Source organism: Podospora pseudopauciseta, chromosome 1, assembly GCF_035222475.1.
Source record: "Podospora pseudopauciseta strain CBS 411.78 chromosome 1, whole genome shotgun sequence".
Lineage (NCBI taxonomy): Eukaryota > Fungi > Ascomycota > Sordariomycetes > Sordariales > Podosporaceae > Podospora > Podospora pseudopauciseta.
This window is the reverse complement of record NC_085892.1, coordinates 7229206-7249342: the sequence shown is the minus strand read 5'-3', so window position 1 is coordinate 7249342 and position 20137 is coordinate 7229206. Positions and strand designations below refer to the sequence as shown.

Here is a 20137-nt window from a genome sequence, read left to right as displayed (position 1 = left end):
CCCCGGTCACCAGTGATGCCCCGCCATGGGCCTTCCAGAACTTCAGAGGAAAAAGGTTCTGGAAGAAAATCTGAGGGTTGAAACTTGGCAGCCAAGCCACAGTTAGCTCCCCCGCGATCTGCTGGAAACAGTTCAGCTCTACCGCTTTCAGGGGGTCGCCTCCAGGCTCCGAGCCCCCGGGCCCAGCGCAACGTGGCTTGGCTTGATTTTGGTCTTTGTTGGAGCGGCAGGGGAGGCTTGAGAAGAGGCCAGTTTTGTAAAGAGGCTGTTGGAGCAACGACAACCTCGGTGCCTCATTGTCAACTTCGTCTCTCGTTAACCGTTTCCATCCAAGAGGCTAGACCTCAGTATTTTCATCCCTCGATTTCGATCTTGCTGTCACATGAGCCCTTCTGCTCTGCGCGCGTCCTGTCATTGAATCTACACATAACCCACACCAGACGCTTCCCGACTTTCTGCGCTGTCCGCAAAGAATATCACAAGTCTCGAACAGACCCCCCGAATACCATACACACTACTCGTACATATGGGTGCCAAAGTCCGGCGCGCCAAATCGCCGACGACTCGAAGCGGCTCCCCCGGGTCAGGCCAGGCGAAGACCTCCTCCACGATGAACACAACCGAAGTGATGCGTCGCAACATCCCCCAATCCCAAGACTCCTCCTCCGAAGCCGCCGCCGCCAGCCTCATGGCCCGCGAATCCTTCTCTCTCGACAACGACCCGTCGCCGAAAGACCGCGACGGGAGCAGCCATGGCTTCTTTGATCTGCCGAGACAAGACAGGAGGAATTTTGGTCTCCTCGTCCTCCTATACTTCCTCCAGGGCATCCCCCTCGGCCTGGCCACCGGCTCCGTCCCGTTCCTCCTCAAGAACCACATGTCCTACGGCGAAATCGGCATCTTCAGCTTGGCCTCCTACCCCTATTCTCTCAAGCTCTTCTGGTCCCCCGTCGTCGACGCGGTCTGGTCCCCCAAGGTCGGCCGCCGCAAGTCATGGATCCTCCCCATCCAGCTCCTCTCAGGCATCGGCATGCTCTGGCTCGGCTCTGAAGTGGAAGCCCTCATGGCAACAACAGGCAAACCCGGCGGCCCAACAGTCTGGGGCTTTACAGGATGGTGGTTCTTCCTCGTCCTGATGTGCGCGACTCAAGACATCGCCGTCGACGGCTGGGCCCTCACCCTCCTTTCCCCAGCCAACATCTCCTACGCCTCCACCGCCCAAACCGTCGGCCTGACCGCCGGCCAGTTCATGTCCTACACCGTCTTCCTGGCTTTCAACTCGCCTGACTTTGCCAACCGCTGGATCCGCCCCATCCCCCTCGACCACGGAGTCATGTCTCTCGGAGGCTACCTAACCTTCTGGGGCTGGTCCTACATCCTCGTCACCCTAGGCCTCTTCCTCTTCAAACGAGAAGAGCGCACGAAGAACGAAGACGGCATATTCGACGTCTACTCCTCCATGTGGAAGATCCTCAACCTGAAAAACATTCAGACCATCATTGTCGTCCACCTCATTGCCAAAATCGGCTTCCAGGCCAACGATGCCGTCACCTCCCTCAAGCTCTTGGACAAGGGGTTCGGCACAAGCAACATGGCCCTCACCGTCCTCATCGACTTCCCCTTTGAGATCGGCCTCGGATACTACGCAGGGAAGTGGTCCCAGCAGTTCACCCCCATGCGCCTCTGGTCCTGGGGCTTCGCCGGCCGCCTCGTCGCCGCCCTCGTGGCACAGTTCACCGTCTCGGTGTTTCCCGCCTCTGGCACCGTCACCCCGACTTACCTCCTCATGGTCATCCTCCAACACGTCTTTTCCACATTCACAAACACAATCATGTTCGTCGCCGTCTCGGCCTTCCACGCCAAGATTGCCGACCCGACCATTGGCGGCACGTACATGACACTGCTGGCAACGGTCTGCAACCTGGGCGGGACCTTTCCCAGGTTCTTCATCCTCAGGCTGGTAGATTACTTCACCAGCGCCACTTGTCTGCCGAATAACCTGGACAACTTGACCGCTGCCCAGCGGGAGAAAATTGCCTTGGCGGGTGCGCCCCTGATCAAGGAGCCGTTCTCGTGTGCTGTTCAGGCGGACAAGGAGACGTGTCTGGCCGGAGGGGGGATATGCGAGATGCAGAGGGATGGGTACCATGTTGTCAACATTTTGTGCGTCGCGATAGGCGTCGTCACGTTTGTGCTGTACATCAGACCCAAGGTCTTGCAGCTGCAGGCCCTGCCGTTGAGGGCTTGGAGGTTGGCTTCAGGGTCGCCAGTAAAACACTGAGCAGAGGTGAATTGTTGTTCACATGTAAAAAAAGAAAGAAAAAAAAAAGAAAATGATGCTAGTTTCAATTTCTCGAATGAAACTTTGTGCTCACTACCGTCCACCCAAATCGGGAGAACTTTGTCCAAGCAGAAAATACAGGAAATGTCATCTTGATAATCGACCTTGCCATGCTATGAACCTGAGTATGAAAATAGTACACTGATCAAGTGCAAGATGCCACCAAGGTTGTTAATATCTACCTCCCATGTTGATGATGCCGAGGGGCATCAACCAGCCTTGGTGGAAGTCCTGTCGGTGGGAGGGCCAGAAACGCTTCTTCTCATCACCAAATCACAGATCACATCACAAGAGACCAGGCAGATCACTGAAAACAGTTAGTTCTCTTTGTTGGTTAAGCATATCGCAACAGCTATGCTAAGGTATCATCCCATCCCAAGTTGTCGGTCATATGAGCAGAAATTTCCAGGTAAACTTCCGAACCCATCCGACAAACCTCCAAGATTATTACCCCAGGCAAAATCAATCAAAAAAAAAAAAAAAAAAAAAAAAAAAAAAAAAAAAAAAAAAAAAAAAAAAAAAAAAAAAAGAACAAATGTGAAGTCATCCCTAATTTACCAACCAGACTCCTTCTCGGCGGCCGGCTGGGCAACCGGAGCAGCATCACCAGCGCCCCAGGGGTCGTCACCGCCATCATCACCATCGTTGGCATCACCGCCAAAGTTGTCCGCAGCGTTTTCGGTCTCATCGAAGTCTGAATCAGCTTCGAATCGGAGATGAGCGACATCCTCCGGGATGTAGCCAGCCAAGAAGTCCGGGATCTCCTGGCCGGTCTCGAGAAGGGTACGGGTAAGCACGGAGGCAATGGGCTCATCGCGCTCGGTGAAGAAAGACGAGGCCATGCCACGATGGCCGATTCGACCAGTGCGACCTAGAAATGGTTAGCAACATGCAAGATGCTCAGGATCACGGTTGTCAGCATACCGATGCGATGAGTGTACTCCTCAATGCCACCGTAGTCCATCGAGGGGAGATCGTAATTGATAACGTGCATGACATTGCGCACGTCGATGCCACGAGCAGTGACACCAGTGGTGATCAGAATGGGAGCCAACCCGCTGCGGAAACCACGTAATGCAGCCTCACGCTCCTTTTGGGTGCGGTCGGCGTGCATCGATGTGCAGGGAAACTTCAAATTGTAGAGGAAGTCATCCAACTCGTCAGCAGTCCGCTTGCTGTTGACGAAAATGATGGTGCGAGTGGGAGGCAAAGACTCCAAAAGATCGATGAGAGCCGACTTCTTATTGAAAGGAGCCGTCTCGTAAACCACCTGCTTGATGTTCCGGTGGGTGCTACCGGCACGGCCGACGCGCAGACGGACATGAGTCTCGGCCAGATGGTTCTTGGCCAAGTCCCGGAATTGCTTGGGGAAAGTGGCCGAGAACAACATGTATCTCACATTCCCCTCCTCGATCTCTGTTCACGAGTTAAGACACATAATCTTGTTTCCAACTCGTTGGATGGGAAGTAACTCACCGCCACCAGACATGATCGTGTCGAAATCACCCTTCCAGTCATCGTGAAGCATCTCATCAGCCTCGTCAAGGACCATGTAACGAACACGGCGGAGGGTCAAGAGTCTGGTATCGTCCATGAAGTCGATCAGACGACCGGGAGACGCAATGAGAACGTCGCAGCCCTTTTGGAGCTGGGCGCGCTGCTCACTGGAAGGACCGCCACCGTAAATGACGCAAGGGCGAAGCATGGTGCGGTAGCAAAACTTCCGGGCTTCGGTGAAGACTTGAACAGCCAGCTCACGGCTGGGGCAGACGATGACAACGAGGGGCTCAGCGCGGACAGCCTGGTCGACACCCTCGCGGAAGGCGGCGGGATTGGGACGCGTAGCGGCCAACTTCTTGGCCTTGCCCATCAACTGATTCAGGATGGGAATCAGATAGGCGGCAGTCTTGCCGGAACCTGTACAAGACGGTCAGTCAATCTGTCTTCAGAAACACAGAGTAAGAGGATAGTTACCTGTCTGGGCGACAGCGACCACGTCATAGCCCATCTTGATGGCAGGCAGGCAGTAACGCTGAATGGGAGTCGGGGTCTCATAACCAGCAAGCTTAACGTTGTTCAGCATAGCAGGATGGAGGCCAGCGGTCTCAAAGCTAGCAATGGGGTCGACGCGAGCAGGGCCCTCCTGGTAGACCTCGAGTTCAGCAATGCTACATGAAAGTCAGCTTGGCGATGTGAGAGGTGACGAAAGAGTCGAAAAAGCTTACTTGGAAAAGTCGACGCCCTGCTTCTTGCGAGTCTCGGGCTCGCCGAAAAGCTGGATCTCGAGAGCAGGATGCTCAGGGCCAACATCCCCAATCTCGCCGTCGAACTCGTAGACGGCAGCATTGTGCTCCCAGTCGTGGTGACCCTCATCACCAAACTCGTTGTAGTTGTAAGGGACCTGCTGGGTCCACTGAGAGCCGGCCTCGCTGTAGACCTTTTTTGCGGGCTTGGGCTTGGGCTTGGTCTCACCATCACCATTAAGGTCGGGGACAGCGGCGGCAAGATCGCCCGTGGCAAAGGAGTCGACAACCTCGTTGGAGGTCGTCTGGTCGTTCTTGTTGTCCCAATCAGACATGGCAATGGCGATTGAGAGTGGTAGGTCGACGATGTTCTGACAAAACAATTAGAGAAGGACAGGCATTGAAGGTGAGGACCAAAGAAAGGTCTTCGAAGAGAGAGGGTGGGAGAAGAAGAGATAGGGATGAGAAAGGAGAGGAGAGAGCAGGGAAATATTTGAAGGTGGAAGGCAGACAACAGTGGGAGGCGGTCAGGCCGGGAGGGAAAAGGGTAATAGGTAGGGCAGAGGGCAGAGGGCAGAAGGGAGAAGAACCTAAGTCCTACGTGGAAGAAGGTGGGCAGTGGGAAGGTGAAAGGATGGAACGGCAACAGGGGATCCAGGCGATCAAGGTGCGTGAGGCTGGTTTGAGGGGAAGGAACGCCTCTTATATGACGTGTATGGTGAGGTTACCCTGTGGTGTTGAGGAAGGAACGAAAGGACCGACCATCCTGGGTGAAGTGGAACAGGTTTGAAGGTGCGGGATAAGGGTGCTAACCCTGGCAGCAGCGACAGGTCGTTCATGCCGGACTTCCCAAGGACAAGAGTATCACTGACCCTGGCGTGACTAAAAGTTGTTGACACTGGTCAGGGGCGTTAAAGGGCAGTGCAGTCTCTAGAGTGATGACGTCCTCGGCGTTATTGCCAACAGAAGACTGACAGACTGGCTGTGGTGAGGAAGAGCGAGGGAGAGGACAAGGTGAGGAGAGGAAACCTGATGTGGTGGTGCGAAGGAGATGTACTTACTGTGGTTTGACAGTCTTGTCTGATAGATACTGGAGAAGTGGTTGTGTGAAGTTCTGTCTTTAAACAGGCCTGTCGGAGGATGGTGGTTGTGTGGTGAAGGAAGAAAGACCTGGGAGAGGGCAACGTGACCAGGAATTTATACCCAGACAGTTGAGAAATGCCGGCAACAGCAGTGATGGCCCGCTTATAGTGACCGTAGCTCTCTGAGAAGGAACCGGCACGTTCCGGACAGGTTCGGATTTTTTTATGTGCCTTTATTACGGGACTATATGACGGGGCCGGCGGCGGATTAGGGCTTGATGGGGTGGTTGTAGAAGACCGGCGTTTGGCGCTGAAGATTCTTTGTTTGGGGCCGGAACTCAATAGAACAAGGACACGACGGCGACGTTGGTGATGTGTACCCGCTCCGGCTGGGTCCGCTCCAAAGTCTCGGCGGCATCGGCGGCAATGGTGCGAAGTCACGGCAGCATTTGGAGATTCTAATCTTCTTTATTGTGGCCTGAGCCGGAATCTGGTGGTATTCTATGGTGGCCAACAGATTTGTTATACACACCTCGTTTGGGCTTGAGGATATGCAATCAAGGGATGGGAACGGATAGGCTCAGGGGTATCAGGAGTTGTTCGTTGCGATGGAGCTCTAGGTATGTTTCCTATGTTGCTGCAAACATGTTTTGGTTCATAACGACAGGCAGCACCTCAGAACATGGCTCGCGGGTTGTCTGGCATCGAAACGAATGCTTGTCACACCACTAACTGCATTGTTCATCCAAACTGTACAGTTCCCAGTCAACAGAACCCGCTGCCTCCATGCCCCAAGGAAGGCACATAACCTGTTCTATGGCACGGGAAAGCAGAGGACCGGCCAGCCGCAGCCTGCAGCGATAAAGAGGCAGGAGGTGAGGTAGAAAGAAAGCAGACACGCATCTGGTTGAAAATGCCAGAAGAAATAACAGCCCTGATATAAAGTGACTTAGCAGCGAAAGCCCAAGCAAACAAAAAAAAGCAGGGTCGCCGCTTAGATCCCATGCCGTACTCCGTAAGTCGAAAGGAATCCAAAAACATCAAAGAACAAACTCCACAAAATGCTAATTTCCAGATCCAGATTCAGGACCATCAAACCCGCCATTCAAGGCTCTCCCCAGCGCAGCTGCAGCCCTCCCAACCGTTCCCCCCTCCTTCCTGGCACCCTCCATACCAGTCGCGATGGTGGCTCTCCATCTGGCATCGAAAACACGCTGCCGCGACCCACGATCGAGGTACATTTCGTTTTCCTCATCTCGTGGTATCCCGAAAAGGTTGAGATATGCAAAGGGATTTGGTGTGGTTGGCAGGCGATATATGTTGTCCCAGTAAGCCGCAGATTGGACAGGAATCGGAGCTTCAGGCTTGAAGCCGACTTCGAGAAACCTGGCGAGAGCTTGGATCTGTCTCGCCTGAGCTTCAGGGCCCTTCTTAGTACCCAGAGTGGCTTTCGATGCCGTCGTCCAGCCTTTGCTGGTCATGGCTGAGCCAACACTGGGATTCCACCCGAGCATGGAGCTGAAGCTGTTGATTGTTTTCAACCAGCCTCCTGAACAAGAAACCACTTCATCCCCTGCCACATCTAGAAGCCAATCCAGGACGTCGAGCGTGTCTGTGCGAATATCTGGTGAAAGATGGGTCATGCCCCCGCGAATGTACATGAGAATCTTCTCCACATGCGCCCCAACCTCTGATGGCGGCAATGCTCGGAACAGCTTCAGAAGCTGGGCGCGTACCGACGTTGACGCATCTGATAACAGCGGAAGCAGCTTGCTCAGGACTCCTGACGTCCCAACTGGATTGTTTGGCGGGGTTGATGATATTTGGTTGGTGATGTAGGCGACGGCTTCGCGCCGTTGGGTATCAGACTTCGCCGAGATACACAATGATAGATTCTGCTTGAATTGTTCGGCCGAGTCTATGCCGTCCGATGTGAGGGCTCCTTGATTGATGTGAATCGCTACGGTGTATTAGCACATGTATAGTAGATCTGGGAATGTGGAGAGATGTACATTTTGATTTGAAGCTGGTGTCTGTGAAATTGGCCGCCTTCGCCTTTTCCCTTCCCACTTTCAACTTGGCTTTCTAGGATGCATCAATCAGTTTGTGTTTCTGGGACTGAAACGACTTGCGATATCGTACATTGAAGTCCCTCTTCTTCTCCCTTTTCTTCCTCATACTCGAACCCATCTTGACGTCTTAAGGTGATGACGACCCTCAAAACTCTCAATATATCAAGTGGCTGGCGCAAACAGCGACGATGTCGATGTGAACGTTGAGATAAGGCAGGGTCGACTGGAAATTTTAGCGGTGAAGCCGGGCAGAATGGTCCGCCCTTCGTTGACAAGCTGTCGCCAATGCGGGGGGGGGCCCACTCCCAGCTGGAGCACAGACTCTTTCCGCAGGCAGGGGGTGTGTGGGGCCAAGACCACAGTGGGTCGTCCTGGGGTTGATCGCTGAGAGCTGGCATTTGATGATATGGAGAAGCTTCGGATTCACGTCCACAGTCTCCAGATTCAAAGCAAACAAGGAACTGAAAGAGCGCTCGGCAGCTTCATGGATACACTCATTTTATCTTGATCTGATTTCATGAAACATAGCTCTACGCGCAAGACAAACCCTCTGTGTCTCACCGCTCCCCGTCACGACATTGCTCCGTCATAAAAACAATGGCAGACAGCTCGGAAATGGTATGTTGTGTTGCCCAGTCACCTGATGGCATCCAAGATGGCGACCTTTTACCAATCTGACAGAGGACTGGATAGACGGATTTTGAATACATCAGCAAGAACTTTGACCGTTTACTGGGCAAGCCGGGTGTCAAGGCAATTCTAGTCCTTGACCGCGAGACGGGCAATGTGTTGAAGACAGGCGGAAACACGGATTTGTTCCGCAAGGAGAGCTCCGAATCTTCAAAGCCATCGATCTCCAATGATGCCCCAAGCGACGGAGCGGCCGAACCTTCAACTGCTGATAGGGAGGGCGTGGTCGAGCTTGCAACCCTTGTTTGGAATTATGTCGACGTAACAGAACAGTTCGTGCAAGACCTGAATAAGGAGGTGGGTTTTGAGATGCTGTTGGGATTTTGCGCTTGAAGCTGATGTTTCTGTAGGATACAGCTCGACTGCAAAGGCTGCGTACCGCCACTCAAGAACTTGTCATCATCACGGACCCCAAGTTCATACTGGCTGTCGCTCATGACAAGCCAAATAGCGGCTGAACAATGAGGAAGCGGGCGAGGAGGGCTGGCTGGTTTGCATCCGGCATTCTGAACATGAATACGGTTCATTCAAACATGGCAGCAGGAGTTGAGGTTATTGGCGTTTACTGAAAACTTGAAATGATACCCCGAGATTACCCTCCCATCGAGGCGGCTGATAATATGTTAAAACTTCCACCGCGGTGACGAACAATCTTAGCAGTTGTGTCAAAGTGAGTACGACACCGCTCAATTCGGACAAAACCGACGGAATCACCCGTATGCTATTCCTGGTCACCCATTCAACGAGAGAGAATCGACGGTGAACCCAAGGGCTACGGATCAAAACCAGCAAATCAGATGTCGCCGTTGACACGTGTAAGTTCCAGGCTTGGTTCAGTCAGCCACGACGAAACACACTAGACCTCGCCTGAGGTCATTCCTGGAATATCAAAAGCTGGTACTAGGGTTTCGAACTCTCAAACAATGCGCATAACTCCCGCGATCCTTGATCCTAATACACCGTGTACAATGTACCTTGGGTGTTTTGGGAGCGTGGGGAGAGCGGAGAGGGGTTCGCCCATCGTAATAACCATCACAGAATAATGCAGCAAGTTGCGAATCGAAGCAGAGACCTGCCTCTTTGGATCCGCGATTGGCTTCCTTGTTTCCAACTCATCGCTTGGGTTCCGCGTGGAAGGGCGGCTTGATGATATAACTGACGGACATTAGACCCAGGTTCTTGTATCTCGCTCCCACGCTCCGTGACGTCCGTTTTCGGCCCATCTCAAACAGGTTGTCATCTACCGCCTCAAGGTTTCTACTGCCTTGATATTTGATCTCCTGGTCATCCTGGGTCCCCTCTTTTCCTGTGATCGACTCGGGATCTTTCTTTTTTGAACTCTTCCCAATGTGTCCTGCGAGTAGCCGTCTGGCCGCCACAAGCACAAGCACCACAGACACGACGGCCGGCATGAGTTGGGTTGGCTGCAGTATTGGATGAAACCTGACCACACCGGGGAGTACAGACCCAAGAAGCGGGCACGACACTGCGAGGACACTGCGAGCACATATTACATACTCCGCACCATGCCTTCGTTCTCGATATTGCGAAGATCGCCAAAGGGCCCCAAGAGGGGTGATCCCCCAGTGCAAGACGATGCCAAGACCTCGTCAACGCCAGAGGAAAGCGACGTCAGCAGCCCCTCACCACCCGCTGCAAGTCGCATCAACAGCACAACAAGCTCGACCCCCGAACCCGAAGCATCCAAGCCGTCAGACGTCAACAATAGAGACGGCAAGAAAGAACGGCGGGGCTTCAACAGAGACCTGTTGCACGACCTTCGAAGCCGACTCGTGGGAAAGCAGCCACCAGCACCATCAGAGTTGACCCCTCAGCGGGGAAGATGGCCCCCAAGACGAGGCACAGCGGTAGAGGTAAGCAAGCCCCGACCCCGACCTCCGCCCTTCCCCAGATCTTCCCTATTGATTGCCGGTCTGGGGAAACCTGCACTGTTGGGTAATCGATAGCCGTTGGGTGTGTCTCTTACCCCTCATTTCCATTGTCTTGTTTGCTCTGGCCAAATGGCAGAAAACAATGGAGAAAAGGGAACAAGGCAGTCAGTCAGTTAGCTGCCCGGCGAGCGTCCAGTGCAAACACTTGGTTCCAGGTTGTTCTGAAGAGGTGACAACCCGAATGGCCTCTTTCCTGCAGCTTGGAGAATCTGGAAAGCCAAGCCACCGACGGAGGGGTGCACCTAGGATTGCCAGTAGAGAACAGCTCGAAGTGTCGTCACCCCTGAGGGACACCGCGTGACCTCGACGTCTTCCCGAGACTGGTTCCTGCGCCAATCGTACGAGGACAGACTGGGGACCTTGCGGGACTCCAGACAACCTCAACCACCTCAACAAAGACCTTTGGATAGTTTCCAGACTCCTTCTAACGATACATTTGTCTTTCTTCCTGACCATACTTGGAAGCAATGAGTGTTCCTGGCTGACCAATTTGTGATACACAACCCAGCCCTTGGAGACATCGGTACGGTCCACACCACTTTCACCCCTCTCGCCGCTGTCCCCGCGCTCCCCCATCAACCCGAACAAGCCGCTCCCCTCACCACCTCCGCCTGGTAGCGAACAGGCCCGGTTTCCACCCCCAAAGCCAACCCTCAAGATCGCCCGCATCATGGCCACCCTCACAGACTCGGAGGTTGAGAAGCTCTTCTCGGGAGCACCTCAGTACTTTGCCCGCTCCGAGGGCCACTACACCGGCGCACCTCACCCCTCGGTTGCCTTTCCCTGGGACGAGTCTCTCGAGATCAGGGATCTCACAGACCACACGCAGATCGAAGACAAGGCCTGGGGCTGCGTCACGGCATGGCCTCACATCACCCGCGATGTCCACGCCGACCGGTCCACCGCCCAGCGGGCCTCGGAGCAGAAACGCCGAGCTCACTTTTACCCCCGCTGCCGCGAGCGGCCGAACATGCTGAGCATGTTTGGGCTGGAAAAGGGCAGCCTGGGATACCAAGCCGCACTGGAGCTGTCGGTAGCAGACGCGCTCCAGGAAGAGCAATGGGGGTTTGAGAGCATTGGCACGAGGACCCCGGTGGTGGTTGAGCAGAGGCAAAAGATGCTGACGTCCAAGGACGGGCTGAGACATATTGAGGAGAGTCTGATCATGGAGCAGCTGATCAAGAATGGGGCGAGGTATACGGAGAAGCACTTGCGGGAGAAGAGGGTTTCGAGCGAACTTTACAATGAGTTGTTCCTCCAGATTCTCCACCCGCCGACGAAGGTGCTGGACCACCGGGATCCGTACAGTCTTGCCGTGCAGATTTCGGCCTTGGTCAAGGTGCTGGCGGCCCCGAACATGTGGATTGATTTCTCGCACGTGGAGTGGAGAATCAGGTTGGGACAGCTGCTGTGGGGGAATGATTTGGGGGATGAGGTGGATGATGGGGCTTCGATCGGGACGGGAGGTTCGTCGGGCGACATCTTTGAGGAGAGGTATTGGTTGCTGATGCAGATCTTGCTGGCTTGTGAGTTGCTCATCAGGTTGGATGCAATCACGGAGGGAGACGAGTTGGGAGTGGAGAGTATTCGACCGGCGGAGATTTTGCGGTTCGAGAGAGATGCGAACAAGTCGGTGAAGTGGTCGCTCATCCTTGCAAGAGCTTGGTTGGAAAACATCGAGGTCGTCAAGACAGAGGGCGCGGAGAGGTCATCAGACGAGAAGCCTTCTTCTGGGTGGTTGGCTTCGTTGACCAAACGCATGTCTCTGTCTCGCGAACACGGGCATGGACATGGACATGGACATGGCCATAAAAATCACCACCATGATCCGGCCTATCTCATCAGAGGAAAGCACGTGCAGCGTCAGCTTAAGGGCCTGGAGCATTTTGCCAGGAGATTGCGGTGGCCGGATGAGAAGTCCTATGTCTCGACAATCTCTGACAACTGCCGTGCCGTGGTGGAAGGCACTCCGTTGACCACACCCCTCGCCAGTCCGAGCAGCCGAGCCGACAGTCAACGCTCGTCGTATTTTACCGTCCCTAGACCCAATTCGAAGTCTCGTCGGGTGGCATCCAGACGAAGAAAGATCTCGGCTGCACTGCACTCTTCTGGCTGGCTTTCCAAGAGCTATGTGTCCGGCCTGATGTTGCCCGGGGAAGGACTGTGCCATTTCTTGATGGCAACTCTGCTGGAGAACGACCCAGAAGCCATGGCGAGGCTGGGCCCCATGGCAAACCTCTGTGCCGGGTTCGTCTACTCTGGCAAGAGCTTCTGGAGCACTGCTTGCATCGTCGGCCGGGTGCTCGCTGCAGGCAAAGGTGCCGTAGAATGCATGGGATGGATTTCGAGTGACGTCACACCTCTTGGGCTTGGAGACGGCTGGGTCAACATCGAAGTCGAAGAGACTGCCGAAGACGCCCTCCATGTCGACAAGAAGGCTCGCCTCTGGGGCAAGCGCGCCATTGAAAACGAATCCAACGTTCTCGGTGACGCCGACCCTTCTTCTGTTCTGCCGGCGGACTTTATCATTCCATTTGAAAACATTTACCGGGACAGGGTCCCGCCTATGATTCACATCGGCTTCGAGGCATTGCAGCTTTGCGCGCCGGCCGATTCGGTGCACACCACACCTAGTGAGAGCAACGGAGTAACACCGGTTTCAGAAGTCAGCAGCCGGCCTCCCGAGATTCATACCTACCCGGCGGCCATTCGCTTTACGGTTACGGATATGGACACGGAGGAGGTGACCGAGCACACCTTCTCGCTGGCGAAGGATATCAACTTTGTGACTGCGCACCCGTGTGTGCCGTCGCAGCACGTCAAGATTATGAAGTCGCCAAGCAGCCCGACTATTCGGCAGGTGGATTTGAATGGTGATGGTAGTGGTAAGGCTGCTACTGTTCTTGGTAGGTTTCTCTGTCTGTCACTCCTATCGTTGGTAACTAACAATCCGGCAGGCCATCCCCTTCACAAGTACTTCGCATACACTGCGCTCCATCTCTCGGACCTGCTATTCTCCAAGAAAGACTTTACACTTGAAGCTCTGCTGGGTGACTACTCCAACGCCCCTCACAAACCAAGCCAGACACCTGCTTCGTCCTCCCCTCCTGCAGCAAAATTCCTCGTGGTAGACTGCATCACTGGCTTTCAGCCCCAACCGCAAGAACACGAGATCCCTCTGTCGCCGGTTATCAGCCGGTCAGACAGCTACAGCATGAACTCCCCTCTCTCCCCAGTTGGAGGTACTTTTGAGGGAAAGCTGGAGAGCGCCTCGAAGAAGATGCACAGCGAGAGTAGAAGACGGCAATTCGGCAGTGACATGGAGATGTTGGCTCGGGCGATGTGTGCAGAGAGGGGGTGGAATGTGGTTGTTAGTCGGAGAAGAAGAGGCTGTCTGGCATGCGCGATTAGGGAGGCGGGAGCGTTGGGTTGGAAGGTGATTTTGAGAGTGGACTGAAGATGGGCTAATGACTATTGATGGCATGCTACGGTTTGGAGAAGAGTGTAGGAAGAAGAAGGGCAACACTTGCCCACTTTAAAACATATCGAGTTTAATTATCAGTTGGGGTTTCGGGGAGGGAGTTTTTATGAGTCTATTATTTAGGTTTTATAGGATTGAACATGATGGTGTTGATACCCGATTTTGGGTCGGTTTTGCTTGAAGGTTTGGACTTGATGGCAACCACCGGACAACTCAGGATTTTGTTAAAATACGAGACCATACATACAGTGTAAGGATATGTTGAAAAGGGGTTCAGATTTGGTATGTGTATATTTCTGGTTGCCCTGAATGAACACTACTCGCCAACCCGCTGCCACAACCTGAAACACACCCACCACTGATTGACACCCATGCATATGCTCCCTCAAACCAATTCATAATAGTCCAATGCTTCATCCATGCCTGCCTCATACTCCTCTCATCCATCAAATCACGCACCTGTCAACGCCACAGTTACGCCACACCTATTCCCAATCCCAACTGCAACCCTCCACCCCTTTCTCAAAAGATCAAGACCACCCCTAAAGATCCCCCCCTTCAAGCGGCTTCTCCCCAGGTAACCTCGCCCCCTCAATCTCCTTCTCGGTCACACTCTCCCAATCCTTGGCGTCAATCCACCCGATATACGCCCTATCCCCAAACCCGCCCACCCAGTAAATCTCCGTCACCACCAACCTCACAAAGTGGCTCTCGTGAATCCTATTTCCCGGAAGCCAGTACTTCGCGTCCGGATGCGTGTTGGTGTAGCAAGTCTGAACCAGCTTGCCCACATCACTCTTTGGGTCGTCCGCTCCGGGGATGGGTTCGAGATACCCCATCAGGGAGTACCGCGGGAGAGCGGCGGCGCTGTAGGATTGGGGCTGAACGGGGGGTTCGGAAGAAAAGGGGTTGAGATGGGAGAGGAAGGACCTTGAGGGAGGGGGGAGGGGAGGGGGGGTCCAAGTTATGGCTAGGGAGAGGTTGGCGTTGGCTGCGTTGCGGAAGGTGGAGGAGATGTTGAGGGACAAGAGGGTCGGGTTGGAGGGTGCGAGGGGGTCACAGGCGGAGATGTATTCCATTAGGGCGTGGGGTTTGCCTTCAATTCCTGGGGGGTTGCGGGACGAGGTGGTGGAGGGGAAGATGGTCGAGATGGTGCCTAGCGGGGTTAGGGTTAGGATTCGGCGGGCGAGGATGGCGGATTCGCGGGCGGTGGGGATCTTGAAGGCATTGCTGCTGGGGGCGGTTGAGTCCTTGGGGATGGAGTAGGCCGAGGTGAGGGGGAGGAGGGTGGAGAGGAGGGTGGTGGGTTTCATTTTGGGGGGGGTTTTGTGGTTTAATGGAGAGTAAAAGATGAAGAGGGTCAAAACAGAAAGGGGAACGATATCAAACAAGAGGGCGGTCTTGTAAAGGGTCTTTGTAGCTCTTGCCTGCCAATGGGGTGGGTGCCAGTGCGGAAGCGGGTGACCTTGGTTGTACCAACCACAACCCCGGGCCAAGACTATGGAGTCGAACAATCAAGGGTTGACGTTGGCGGGGGATTGGGGAAGAGTGGAAACACAGCTGCAGAGGCGAGGGCCAAGACTTCTTATCAATCTGATCTGATAATCCCTCATCACCTCGACTGATGGTGAAATGTCCCAAGCTGGACGAACAACTGGAGGAGACTTGAGATAGAAGTGTCATTGGCTGAGAAGAGTTCTATTATCACGTAAGGCCAAGTTAACCTCAGGCTATTGAAGCTTTCTCCATCTTGGCTGAAGATTTCTTAGCAGTTGGGTCCTTGGCTAACATCCAGTTGAACTGGGCTCACGGTGGCATGTGCAAGTCTCGATTCACAACAGCTGCCGTGAAGGCGGTCGTCCATTCTTCGATGCCACTCAGAAGGTCCTCGATGATGGCAATGTCAAAGTCCAACGTTATTTGCTGTTGAAAGACAAGTTGCGGTGGTGGTGGGTTGTCGAGAGAATGAAAGTGTTCAACTAAAGAATATGATTGCTTGGTGATATGGGTGAGGTCAACTTCTTGACAGCACAGGGCTTTGACGCCATCCAGTCCCGGGGTTCCCTGGAGGAGATGAAGGTACGTACACAAAGTCTGTTCAGCCAAACCGCCAAAGCTCACGCGCTGATGGAGAACAGCATGTGCAAGTGTAAAATTGGCCCTCGTTCGCTGGTTGAAAGCATTGTGTGCAAGTGTTCGATGGATAGTAGTCCAGGGCGAGCAGACAGGCCCATAAAGGCGAGCCGAAGGGGCAGAATGATGTAGGGTAGTCACGTGTGGCTCACGTGAGCTTGGGCTCTGTCACCAGCGCTCACAACAACACAATGGGCTCTGACTTGGAAGCACCCCCAACTTCCAGCAATCGCTGGCAAGCTTGGGTGATCTCCTCTCTGATCATCCTGTTCTTCTTTGCGGCTGTTGTGATCACATTCAACATATGCGGCAACCCTTGCCACAAGCGTTGGCCGGCCATGTGAGAGAATCGAGCCACGTGACCATGTCCCCTTCGTTCGGCGAGCTGATGCTTTTGTCGCTTCCACCAAGCCGTTCATCATCTGTGGCAGGTGTGATGCCTGATCCGTGCGCGAATCCCCCTCCAGGTGGATCATGCCACACGCCCGGACCACAAGCTCGAACAGCTCTCCAGCCACATAATACACCCACAGCGCCATTCACCTGTGTGGACTGCGCCACGCAACAGCAGAGGTCAGTCACTTCAAAGCCCTGCGGGGTAGGTCGCCACACCCACAATTCCTTAGCTAATCAGCCTAATCCACACAGAAATCGACAGCATCGAGTTGCGAAACCTTCCTCAGCTGCGTCCGCCTCCCGCTCCCATCCAAGACCCCGACTTTGAGTAGTTAACACCCATCACAAATCATCCAAAATGGGAAAGGTTCACGGAAGGTACGATAATCTTGACTTGGTCGAAGGTATCGCGATGATGGGCTGATTTACTGACTTGTTCTCTCCTCAGTTTGGCTCGTGCCGGTATGTCTCTCTCCCCGCTGTCGACCCCCACGACGACAACCTTGCTCGAGAAGTTCTTGTCGACAGCAGTGCCTGAACAGCTATGGATCGAAACACGGGTTCTGACGGTTCTGGGATACAGGAAAGGTCAAGTCTCAGACCCCTAAGGTCGAGAAGCAGGAGAAGAAGAAGACTCCGTATGTTCCACCCCCGCAATTTTTCCGACTTCAACCCATGGGTGGGTTTTGACCATGACGGAACATTCATTCTGACACCTGAAATAGCAAGGGCCGTGCGAAGAAGAGACTCACTTACACTCGCCGTTTCGTCAACATCACCTTGACTGGTGGCAAGCGCAAGGTCAGTACCACCATCCCGAACAGCAAACCATCACCATACAAGGGCCCTGGGCTGACAACACAACTACAGATGAACCCTAACCCCACTGCTTAAATTACCCAACCACCAACACAACGATGAACCTTTCTCGATACCCTGTTCGCGGCTCCTTCTGAGTTGAAGCAAGATTGGTCACCAGCAGCGATGTCGGGAGCTTTTGTCTTTGGGTAAGGACCAGGAGAGGAACCAAAACTGGGAGACATGGGAATCTTTTCATGATGTTATGGATTGATTGGCTTTGCGAATCATGGGCGAAAGAGAAATCTGGCAGCTTGGGAGAAGGTCGTTATAATCAAGACCAAGCCCCGAACCATCATCATGGGGGTCATTTAAATCATGGCTTACACACAGCATGGGATGTCATTTTTGCACGCTTTTATTTTCTTTCGGCCAACGGGAAATGGTATATCTGGGTCTATTTTCTTCTTTGCGACATTGATACTGCCTACCTGCCTATAGCGTGTGACGAGACAGTCAGATATGAGAGAAGCTGCTGTGTGTCTTCTATCCTGCAAGCCAAATGATACAGCCTGTTTACCAGCCAAGGAAAGCTACGTCAGTGAGCTGGAAATACCAACAAGGAAGGGAAGGGATCCTTGGCTATATACTTGCCTGTGACTTTGTGGTTTACGGGCCCGGATGCCATGTGTATATATTGAGAGTCACCTCCACCACAAAATAAGTGGCACACAAAAGTAGGTTTACCCATCTGGACCACATCATGTCTTGAAGCATAATTACTAGGCCTTTCAAGATAGTTAACAGGCCTTCAAAGATAGTTAATAGGCCCGTTGATTTGCTTTAGAGGCATGGTTTATAGTCTGATATGCGTTAACTTACTTTTGCTGTGCCAATTACTTTGTGGGGAGGGTGCCACAGAGTGCCAGTAAGCTTGCAATACTATATTGACGCTTTTCCGTACAGCAAAAGAGCTATTTCTATGAACAACCCGCTGGAGACAAAGGATGGTCATTAACGCCGCAGTCTCACCTCCTCGGCCCCCTGTCCCTCCTCCCACTATTCAAACTATCCCGTCCCAGGCGCGAATTCTCTTCCTGTTCCTGGCGCGACAAAAACATGCGATGCGCAAGAATGGACAGACGGTACTTCCACGATTGAGCAGACATCTCAACCCGCCTTGTCTCTTTGACCCATTTCATTTTCTCGTCGAGCAAAAATGGTGGCCAATGCTCCTTCTGGAACACGCCGAGAATGTCGAAGAGGATGAGCACATAGATGCCCAGCCGACTCTCCACGTTCATGATCTGTTCGAATCCGTGTTTGGTGGCCTCCCAGTTGTGCTCGGGCAATATGCGGGCTCCTCCACGAACCAGCCAGAAGAGTAATTTGACTGATTCCAAGTCAAATGGCCCTTTCAAGAACCGATCGGGAATTGGTGTCAAAGGGTGGAGGTCCAGATAGCCGCCTTTCGGGCCCTGCGTATTCGTTCCGATCTCATATTCGAGTTTCGTTGTGTTGTTAAACGGGCAGGCGTCGCAAAACTCTTGCCAGTCTTCGTCGAACCTCTCCCTGATCTTCTCCACTTCTCGCTCCCTGTATCCAAGTTCTTGCTTCTCTTCAGCTCGCTGGTCTTTGTTGGCTTCCGATCCCTCTTGTTTTGGCTGTACCTGGGTCGGCGGTTTCCACAAGATACACGCCGCTTTTTCCATGTGCCTCTCTGTGCGCTCTTGGCGACACCAGACCTGCTGGGCTTTGAGTATGAAATCAACATTCATGTAGCGCGTGTCATGCATGAGACGCGCAGCAAGCACATTGCCCTATAGAAAGACGTGTCAGCGCTGTGTTCGGTCAAAAGGGGATGTCATAATATGGAACGGCTGGGTCGAGATGTTAAAAAGTAGGATAGCATTGCTCAACCACACCTCCAAGGATCCTTGAAACTCTTTCAAATAGCCAACCGGTTTCGAAGGATGGCTAAGAGGGCAGCAAGCTTTTCGGAGACACGCTTCGCTAATCAAAATAGAGCATAACACTGACCTGGAATTTGGGGTCCCCAGGAAACTGTTCAGGTTCAGGAGGGCTACCAATAGTGCTCCTCGGCCGGCCGAAATACATATCCCATGTTGGGCCGAATGCCGCCACAGCCATTTCCAGTTCGAATGATCTGTCTGACAAGAGACCTCGAAGAAACCTGCTGACCCTCAGGAGATGCAGGTTCTGTGACCTGACGGCTATGGGCCAGAGCATTTCGGGGGGTAGCGACTCGAGCCTAGACTTCGGTGGGAAGGACTGCTTGTACCGTTTGGAAGACCTGGATGAAATATCGTCGACATTATCGTGGCCGTTCTCCTCCTCTCTTTTCCTTCGGCGCTCCTCCATCAAGCTTTGAAGCTGCGCAGGGTTGGGGGGCTGCCACTTCGGCTTGCGACCGCGGCCCTTTACCTTGATAGGCGTGAGGGTCAACGGCCGCCGGCGAGGAATTGTGTTAGAAGATGCGTAAGTCATAATGAGCACTAGTCAGAGGAATAGTGGCGATATGGATTGGATTGGATGATATCAGAGAAAACTCGAGGTGACGACGGGCTTCAACCGAGTTTGGCAGATGATTTGACCTGAAGGGGACTGGTTTGGACAGAACTAAAAGCACCCTCAGTGAGGAGGTTGCTCATCTCTGTCAGGCTCTGACCCGTAGCTGACAGTCAAACACCTTCTTAATGGTTTCCCTCTTCGATGAATCCTCACCATCAGAGTCACTAGTTGTTGAGAGATACGCGTTTACGCCATTTGCTCGTGTTCTGTTTATGAACTTTACTCAGAAGGCCATGTTTTGGGTACGCCTTTATTTAACCACACCGAGGGTTACATGCCATATACAACCCTGGCCACACGCAACCCTGATATCATCCGTATCATCCCAGGCTTACGCCGTCCATCAATGAAAAGACA

General features: G+C 53.4%; 9 protein-coding genes across 9 annotated transcripts; 5 read left to right on the top strand and 4 right to left on the bottom strand.

Moving 5' to 3' along the window:
• Nucleotides 1-192: 192 nt before the first annotated feature.
• On the top strand, nucleotides 193-2281 carry QC763_119840 (uncharacterized protein; the record flags this gene model as incomplete). The annotated part of the gene is made up of 1 exon (XM_062908570.1): nucleotides 193-2281. The coding sequence occupies exon 1, from the start codon at nucleotides 527-529 to the stop codon at nucleotides 2279-2281; it is 1755 nt and encodes a 584-aa protein (XP_062771679.1). The 5' UTR covers nucleotides 193-526.
• A 350-nt stretch (nucleotides 2282-2631) lies between these two features.
• Nucleotides 2632-5959, bottom strand: QC763_119830 (uncharacterized protein). Its single transcript, XM_062908569.1, has 7 exons — nucleotides 5646-5959; nucleotides 4567-4955; nucleotides 4316-4509; nucleotides 3818-4258; nucleotides 3266-3757; nucleotides 2860-3212; nucleotides 2632-2809 (listed from the first exon to the last, which is right to left on the bottom strand). Exons 2-6 carry the CDS (start codon nucleotides 4917-4919, stop codon nucleotides 2896-2898), a joined length of 1797 nt encoding a protein of 598 aa, XP_062771678.1. The 5' UTR covers nucleotides 4920-4955; nucleotides 5646-5959; the 3' UTR covers nucleotides 2632-2809; nucleotides 2860-2895.
• A 306-nt stretch (nucleotides 5960-6265) lies between these two features.
• Nucleotides 6266-8125, bottom strand: IPI1 (rRNA processing protein). Its single transcript, XM_062908568.1, has 3 exons — nucleotides 7809-8125; nucleotides 7679-7751; nucleotides 6266-7626 (listed from the first exon to the last, which is right to left on the bottom strand). Exons 1-3 carry the CDS (start codon nucleotides 7854-7856, stop codon nucleotides 6731-6733), a joined length of 1017 nt encoding a protein of 338 aa, XP_062771677.1. The 5' UTR covers nucleotides 7857-8125; the 3' UTR covers nucleotides 6266-6730.
• Nucleotides 8126-8149: 24 nt separating this feature from the next.
• On the top strand, nucleotides 8150-9076 carry QC763_119810 (uncharacterized protein). Its single transcript, XM_062908567.1, has 3 exons — nucleotides 8150-8356; nucleotides 8432-8725; nucleotides 8779-9076. Exons 1-3 carry the CDS (start codon nucleotides 8336-8338, stop codon nucleotides 8884-8886), a joined length of 423 nt encoding a protein of 140 aa, XP_062771676.1. The 5' UTR covers nucleotides 8150-8335; the 3' UTR covers nucleotides 8887-9076.
• Nucleotides 9077-9623: 547 nt separating this feature from the next.
• QC763_119800 (uncharacterized protein) lies at nucleotides 9624-14188 on the top strand. Its single transcript, XM_062908566.1, has 3 exons — nucleotides 9624-10302; nucleotides 10889-13286; nucleotides 13338-14188. Exons 1-3 carry the CDS (start codon nucleotides 9865-9867, stop codon nucleotides 13835-13837), a joined length of 3336 nt encoding a protein of 1111 aa, XP_062771675.1. The 5' UTR covers nucleotides 9624-9864; the 3' UTR covers nucleotides 13838-14188.
• A 215-nt stretch (nucleotides 14189-14403) lies between these two features.
• On the bottom strand, nucleotides 14404-15174 carry QC763_119790 (uncharacterized protein; the record flags this gene model as incomplete). The annotated part of the gene is made up of 1 exon (XM_062908565.1): nucleotides 14404-15174. The coding sequence occupies one exon, from the start codon at nucleotides 15172-15174 to the stop codon at nucleotides 14404-14406; it is 771 nt and encodes a 256-aa protein (XP_062771674.1).
• Nucleotides 15175-16185: 1011 nt separating this feature from the next.
• Nucleotides 16186-16722, top strand: QC763_0023440 (uncharacterized protein; the record flags this gene model as incomplete). Its single annotated transcript, XM_062905421.1, has 2 exons — nucleotides 16186-16321; nucleotides 16643-16722. 2 exons carry the CDS (start codon nucleotides 16186-16188, stop codon nucleotides 16720-16722), a joined length of 216 nt encoding a protein of 71 aa, XP_062771673.1.
• Nucleotides 16723-16748: 26 nt separating this feature from the next.
• Nucleotides 16749-17774, top strand: rps30a_1 (40S ribosomal protein S30; the record flags this gene model as incomplete). The annotated part of the gene is made up of 5 exons (XM_062908564.1): nucleotides 16749-16768; nucleotides 16839-16852; nucleotides 16974-17028; nucleotides 17116-17191; nucleotides 17261-17774. 5 exons carry the CDS (start codon nucleotides 16749-16751, stop codon nucleotides 17282-17284), a joined length of 189 nt encoding a protein of 62 aa, XP_062771672.1. The 3' UTR covers nucleotides 17285-17774.
• Nucleotides 17775-18212: 438 nt separating this feature from the next.
• On the bottom strand, nucleotides 18213-19937 carry QC763_119770 (uncharacterized protein). The gene is made up of 2 exons (XM_062908563.1): nucleotides 19229-19937; nucleotides 18213-19008 (listed from the first exon to the last, which is right to left on the bottom strand). Exons 1-2 carry the CDS (start codon nucleotides 19694-19696, stop codon nucleotides 18217-18219), a joined length of 1260 nt encoding a protein of 419 aa, XP_062771671.1. The 5' UTR covers nucleotides 19697-19937; the 3' UTR covers nucleotides 18213-18216.
• Nucleotides 19938-20137: the final 200 nt, after the last annotated feature.